Source organism: Mercenaria mercenaria, chromosome 7, assembly GCF_021730395.1.
Source record: "Mercenaria mercenaria strain notata chromosome 7, MADL_Memer_1, whole genome shotgun sequence".
NCBI lineage: Eukaryota > Metazoa > Mollusca > Bivalvia > Venerida > Veneridae > Mercenaria > Mercenaria mercenaria.
In genome coordinates, this window is record NC_069367.1 from 58,238,528 (window position 1) to 58,246,636 (window position 8,109).

General features: G+C 36.8%; 1 protein-coding gene across 1 annotated transcript; it reads right to left on the reverse strand.

The window, feature by feature from the left end:
- Positions 1-4,121: 4,121 nt before the first annotated feature.
- Positions 4,122-5,249, reverse strand: LOC128558293 (lipase ZK262.3-like). Its single transcript, XM_053547213.1, has one exon. The coding sequence runs from the start codon at positions 5,247-5,249 to the stop codon at positions 4,122-4,124; it is 1,128 nt and encodes a 375-aa protein (XP_053403188.1).
- Positions 5,250-8,109: the final 2,860 nt, after the last annotated feature.

Genomic DNA, 8,109 nt, shown 5'->3' on the forward strand with positions numbered 1-8,109 from the left:
GGGCGGATCAATAGTGCATTGAAGGACTGTCTTTTGCAAAATTCTTGTTTGTTCCTCTTGAACAACATCATCAGTAAATGTTTGCACCTTCTTGTAGATACATCAAACCAAGTGCTTCTCTCACCCAGTTGCTGTAAAGTAGTCATATAGCTTACTTCAAGACTGCAATGTGTAAGATTTCCCCGCGAGGAATTTCGTTTCTGATGAGAAATGAGGATTCTGATGCATTTCTACCTCCCTGTTTCTGAAAAGCATCATAGACTATTCAGGTTCGTGAGCAATATAACAGTAGGGGCCATAAATTTTCAAAGTTATCTTTGATTACGTAATACGTGTCATACTTTTTTTACTGTAATGTTCTGTTAAGTAATCACGAATCCATCATAAAATTTATGCTAAAGATAGTTAAAAGAAATATATAACCATGGAAGTTAAATTAATTGAAGGTTATACTTCTCAGTCTATTTCTCTATTTCAGTGGAATTCTTATTTTAGTTCATTGTTGTGAACAAGCAGGTCCTGATCAAGAAATATTTGATGCGGGGGTGGGCACCAGTTTTAGAACGAGATTCGTACGTGAGGGGCCTTCCGCTCGTGTTAGGGGGGTCAGGGGTGTCCCCCTGGAAATGTTTGAAATATAGGTATAAAATGATGGACCCTGGTACATTATTTTGGGGGGGGGGGGGGTGAGGAAAGCTGGAAAAATTTGAAATATAGGTATGAAATGCTGGCCTTATGGTGCATCTTTTGTGTGTACATTTTGAGGTACGTGAGTACTCCCGTCATTGTAAGGAAGACAGGGGGTCCCCACCCCCCGAAATTTTTTTGAAATATAGTTATGAAGTGGTGGCCTCAGGTGCATTATTGTTCAAAATTTAGTGGGTACTCCCATCATTTTAGAGGTTCGGGGGTCTCCACCTGGGAAATTTTGATATATAGATATGAAATGGTGGTCTCCGGTGCAATCTTTGGTCACAATTTTGAACATCCAAATGCATAAGACGTAATTGAATATAGGTATCAGTATCAGCGGCTTATGTGTTAAGATTTAATAATAATAGTCCCATGTGGTTCTGGGATGATCTATGTATGAAAAGAATTGGAACCACTGCCTTACCCTTGCATGATCGTAAGAGGCGACTAATAGGGTATTAACACTTGGTTTTGCAGTAACTCTGTGATTCCAGCAGGTATGCAAATTTTGATTCCATACCTCATGTTTTTATTTCAATGTAAATGAGATGTGGAACCAAAATTTGTAGTCCTGTTTGGCGCCATATAACCTATACTGTGTTGGTGCGCCGTAAAACCCAAATAAATAAATTAATAATAATATTAAATGGCAATGTGAATGCACAGCTTTCTAATCTGTCAACACTTTAAAGGATAAAAACCTTTCTATATATGAATAATTTTGTAATTTCATAAGGTTTGAAATAACACAGAAGGTCATACCAAGACCTTCCTGAAAGGTTTTAACAGATTTTTTTTCTGTAAATAAATCATTCCTATAAATGCAAATAATACCCTTATAAATCTAGAAGAAGATCCTTTGAAAACGTAGAAACCAGGCAAAATGATAGCAAACGCGGTTTGATTCACGGAAGATATTGGAAAGCATCATACCTTTTACGCCCCTTTTGGTTTAGGTTTAACGCCGTTTTTCAAAAGTATTTCAGTTATGTAACGGCGGGCAGTTAACCTAACCAGTGTTCCTGGATTCTGTACCAGTACAAACCTGTTCACCGCAAGTAACAGCCAACTACCCCACATGAACAGAGGTGGAGGACGAATGATTTCAGACACAATGTATTTTATCAAATCGTCACGGAGAACATACGGCTCGCCCAGGGCTCGAACTCGCGACCCCCCCCCCCCCCCCTCTCCACGATCCGTAGATCTGCGCTCTCCCTATTGAGCTAAGCGGGAGACCCCCCACCCCCCGCCCCAGCACCGGTTTATTAGATATTGTTAGATATTGAATGAACCCCATGATCCCAAATGATCAGAAAATAAAACAACACTGATCCAAGTAGTACTGCTTCTTAATAAGTATATGTTATTAAAACGTACACCTGCTTGCATTCTTCATTAGCTCACCTGTCACATAGTGACAATGTGAGCTTTTGTGATCACCCTTCGTCCGTCGTCCGTCGTCAGTCCGTCCGTGCGTGCGTCAACAATTTCTTGTCTGCACGATAGTGGTTTCATAAAGATTTTATTTAACCAAACTTGCACACAACTTGTATCACTATAAGATCTTGGTTCGTTTCTTGAACTGGCGAAATTCCATTATGGGTTCCAGAGTTATGGCCCCTGAAAGGGCCAGAATTATCTATTTTAACATTGTCTGCACAATAGTAGCTTCATTTATGATTTTATTTTAACCAAACTTGCACACAACTTGTATCACTATAAGGTCTTGGTTCCTTTCTTGAACTGGCGAAATTCCATTATGGGTTCCAGAGTTATGGCCCCTGAAAGGGCCAGAATTAGCTATTTTGACCTTGTCTGCACAATTGCAGCTTAATTTATGATTTGAATTTAATCAAACTTGCACACAACTTGTGTCACCATAAGATCTCGGTTCCTTTTTCAAACCGGCCAGATCCCTTAATGGGTTCCAGAGTTATGGCCCCTGAAAGGGCCAAAATTAGCTATTTTGACCTTGTCTGCACAATAACAGCTTCATTTATGATTTGATTTTCACCAAACTTGCACACAACTTGTATTACAACAAGATCTTGGTTCCTTTCTTGAACTGGCCAGATTCCGTCATGGGTTCCAGAGTTATGGCCCATTAAAGGTCCAAAATTGGCTATTTTGGCTTTTTGCAGCCATATAGATACTTCATTTATTGTTTTATTTGATACAAACTTCCAAAATATCTTCAACAACAATAAATCTTGGATTCCATGACAAATCAGATCCAATCGTAGGTTCCAGAGTTATTTTATATCTGATTACCTCCCCTGATTGTAATCAAAATGGATTTATATCAGTAAATACTTATAGGACTTATTTGAAATTTCATTATTGTCATTAGTTGGACTGAGCCAATCAGGGTAGATAACTATGGACCTCCTTTTTTTTCAAATTAAAATGGGTATATCTCCGTAACTAATGAAGATACTGGTCTGAAATTTCATTTATGTCAACAGATTTATTTGGCAGATCCTTCTTTTGTTCACTTACAATATTTTTTTTAATTACTTCCCTTTTACTTTACTATAAATAGCTTATTTTTAGTAACTTTTTTATTATTGGCCGTAGGGAAAAACCGAGACCACTTTTCTGTGGTACAACATGGATGGTACCTCCAATTTTTAGGTGTATTTTGACATATCTGTACCTTGTAAGAATTTTTTTTCTTTTTGGTTAAATTTCTTCTCTTTGTTGTTCCTGTCCTTTGTGGACTTAGATATGTTTTCTGAGGACCTTCTTGTCCTCAAGTGCAATGATAACAGGTGAGCGATATAGGGCCATCATGGCCCTCTTGTTAAATAAATGTGTAGAAGAATTTTTTTTGTCAAAGTTAAAAAATATTTCACTGAAATTTGCCGACTTTTACTTCTGTTTCACTGGTGTAGTCACTGAAGTATTGTCTGCTTGGAGGCATTTCATTTCAAACAATGATTTTGTAATTTTACACTTAAGTCATTGTTTGACAACAATGGTTTACCCATGATCATATTATTTACAGCAATTTAACAAAGGTTACGGCACGGACCATAATAGCGTAATTGTGGTAGTATGTGAAAATGCAGAGGAAAACAAATATCCCGATAGTATGCACACGGATAAGACTTTAGTTTAATCAGTACCTTTGGTTTTTAAATATTCATTCTAAAATATTTGTGAACAATACAATAATAAAACATAGAAATATACAAAAAGTACATGTGTTCTAATATTTTAAATGATAAACAATTCTTCTATACGAATTTATATCAATTCATCTCCCAAACGAGTTATTTTCTGCACTATTCCGTCCTTTTAAGACCTTTTTTCGTGATATATTTTGTCAAGTACGTACAAAAAGCAACAGCAAAAATATGTAGATATGCAACTGTAAAATATTTTTTCCATCTTGAAGCTGCTGTAGCTAATAGTATTTCTCCTTAGCACTGTACAGGTCGGAATGCTACATGGAATATCAATACATATGTGATACTCATCACTGTATGCACATATATCACAGCACCACTTGTTGGCAGGTCGGCAACTCTGATCCGCTTGCACGTATCATTTGAGAAAAGATGGCTCATGTCTGAATCTGCATCGGACCTTTTACGTCGCCTACTCATCTTGTCGTCACAGTGTGATCCGACGGGTATACCGTAGTAAATTATGTGATAATCAATTGACGATATTGATGGCGATACGCTGTTTTTACATTCTGGATCTTCATACTTAAAACATTCAATGTAATCACTGATCACCGACATGTCCTTTCCATAGAATATCTCTCGTTGATGATGATAAGGACTGAAAGATGAAAGGGTCATCGGAGGTAGCTGCGCCACAATATCTCTAAAATGCACGATCCGCCAGCTTTTTGGGACAAGTCTATCATGATTTTTGGCGTAGGAACGATCTCCAGTTCTCGGCATTCCAAACGTATAAAGTGTTGTTTTGTCCTTGTCAATTACGTTGTCAAATGACAGGTGAGCTGACGCTATAGACGCAATAGCTCCACCCAAAGAATGCCCAGTTACAACTACTCGGTAATTTGGGTACTTATTAACTAAGTCTTTTATACTTGACTTAGCGCATGGATAAATTTGATCGTTTGCGTTACTGAAGTACTCTTGAACATTACCACCACCTTTAGCAGGTACTTTCAATTTAACAATTGTAACGATTTGTTCAATAAGTTGTAGCGGACTTGCTGTTCCTCGGTATGCCAGAATGATCTTTTTCAATGGATGTGATACTGCTGTAAATGCAAAGCACTCCTCATATTTAATGAGATAATTACACCTCCGCCCTATCACCTCGACAACTTCAGGTAAACCTGGAAGAATCTTATCTGCACAGTCCGTAGGATGATCTGTATAAGCCACTGCAGAATAACGTGCGGCATTGAATGCATCATATGGTTCAAATTCTCCACTCTTTCCATTATTTAGGTTATCTCTGTTACATTTTTCAGCTTCTTTGACGCTACACAGTTTGGAAATGTCACTGTTGGTGCATTTCATACACGAGTTATGTCCTGATCCCGGTGCATGGCAGGTTTTAGACATTTCACACCATCGACAGTTTACAAAAAACAAACTTGAACTTGCACAAGAAGAACAATCTTTGTGGTCGCTACATCCACTTTGCACGACAGGAAGAAAAACAAGGGAGACCAAAATAACACATAGCATTTTATATTGCTGAAAAAAAAATGTACACACAAACTATGAAAATATCGTCTGTATTTTACACGATTTAAAATATCCGAAAGCTGTAATATTATATTTAGAACATTTTGGTTTGAATACAGTTGTACCCGACTGTTTAAATGCAATGTAGTTGGCGCAAGTCTATCTAAAATATCTGTACCTTGTAAAAGTATATATTTGGTCAGATTGACATATATATGGTAGATTTCGTTGTGGCCTTAAATGACCTGAAATATTATATATGAAACATAATATTTTTTTCCAATCACTACCCCTATATTTCGCTGCAATAAGCTTATCGTATAAACCCGAGCTTTACGCGTCACCCTGCTTTCACAGGGCAAGTGCTGACCGATTACATTCAGTCCACTTTTAAACGAAAAACTTTGGGATATCATATAATAACTCTTACGACTGTATGAAATATGATTTAAAATAAAATTTTATACGGGAAATTAAAATAGTAACGCATGGATTTGTTTACTTTCTTCTGTTTACGTTGGAAACTTCAGATTTCCTAGGCTATACGAGCTTGGAATAGAGAAGCCAAATGCCCCTGCCGGACAGCTAACAGAAGTTGACTTAAAGTGAAAAAGAATCATATGATTAGCAAATATTGTCTTGCTCACGCTCCCTTCTAACTGCCAGGATTTTAAGTATAGCTCTGCATGTACCTTCAACGACGTCTCAAACAAAATCTGATATACACAGACATTTGAAGTTTGTACATGTCGGTATAATGTACCGTGGAATGTGGAAACACTAACAAAAGTAGCATAAAAAATGGTGCATTTACATTTTGATGTTATTAAAATGCCCCGTGGATTTTAAGTAAGGATAGATATTAGCAGGAAGTAATACCCAAAGTAGCATTTAAAGCGACTAACCCACACATCGTGATTTGTAATGTTTAAAATAATCACCGAAAGACAAAATACCACCACTGTTTCATATATTTACATGACACTTAATGGTTGATTAGTTTCTAGTTTCCAGAAGAGCGGGAACATTCGAGCTTCGCAGTTTTTCACATGCACTTCTATAAACCGTTGCAACGCTTTATTCTGCAAACATTGATATAAATATAGAACGAGACGCGACAGTACTTTAAGACACTTTCATCACGTGGGCAGCAAACCAAAACTGCGCATGCGTATATTTTGCTTCCGTCGGTAATAATAGAGCGCACACATATCTATAGGTATCTCTCAGTATTATGTCGTTTTTAATTTTAGAAATATATAAATAAACAATCAGTAACACTCTCGTTTAAAGGGCGGAGTGTATTTAAACCTACGTGTCGAAAGTGACATATTTAAGTTAGTGAACAAGTTAGAACTAAATTAACTAAACTCGTTTTGTTTTCGTTGATTCGTATTGAAGAAAAAGAAATTAAATACAGTTTTAAAAACATTTGTTTACGGGTCTGGGAATAGGGCGAATGTAAATAGTTAATATTTACATTCGCCCTATTCTTTTCCATTGAAACTTTTGACGTTCATTTCGTATGAACAGCAAAAGGAAAGGCGCGAAAGTTACGTCACCGCTGTTTAGTGATAACCGACCGCTGTTTTGACGACGTTTGCGTATAGTCAGGGAGAACGTTCCTTAGTTGACGTCGCAGTTGTTCCGTCTGGTGAACAGAATGGCCGGGAAGCTGACTTAAATGTTAAATGCTACAAATTATATGCAATTCATAATATTATACAGTTTACAAATGGAATTGAAATATAATGTAAATATAAGAAATGAAACTATTTTTTTCGGTGTTCATGCAAAATGAACGACAGAATAGGATCGGCAAATTAAACATGAATCGCTAGCGCGATTCATGAATTTGCCAATCCTATTCTGTCGTTCATTTCGCATGAACACCGAAATTAATCATTTCATTTCTTAACTGTCCACAGTTTTGTCGTTTGCTTTTCTTGGTCTTATGCTGTACATCTAGCAATCTTTCATTTATGTATATAATATGCTAGTATTAACTTGATCGCGACAAGTAACTGACAACTTCTCCACGTGAATTAGAGGTACATGACGGCCCATTTTAGGTATAAATATGAACAGAACAGAACATGTACAGTAAACTTCCCCTATTACGAAATTAGAGGTTACTAGGAACATTTTAAAATTTATATCCTTCTCTTTTGTATGTACAATACAATGGCTATAGCGAACAAAGGAAGAATCAGTGGCACAATGATTCGCTGGCTGACTACAACGCCACCGATCCGGGTTCGATTTTTGGTTGCCGCTGATATCCCGACTAGTGTTCAATGCTGTGAGATTGTCTTAAATTAGCATTGTTTCTAGAAGTATCGGTCTAGACTGGATGCTGGGGAGGTAAATACGACACCTGCCATGGGCTCGGCTTGAAATAAGTTGATCCACCCTTTACAAATCAGAACTTTCGTCGGCTACCCAAGCTAAACAAGAAAATCTATATTTACATGTATAGCGAATAATCGGGTATAAGGAACACATTTCCGTGTCCCAATGTTAAAAATTATTTTGTAAAAACATACGCTATAGCGAAGCCCAAAAATTATTTTCAGAAATTATATACAAGGCTTTTACATAAGCATTGGGTAGACATTGTACCAACAAATTTGAATTATAAAACAAATTTTAAAAACAGCGTGATTGTTGACATATATCTCAACGACATTTAAAACCAAGTATAACACTGAAATCTTGATTTGGTAATCTTTAA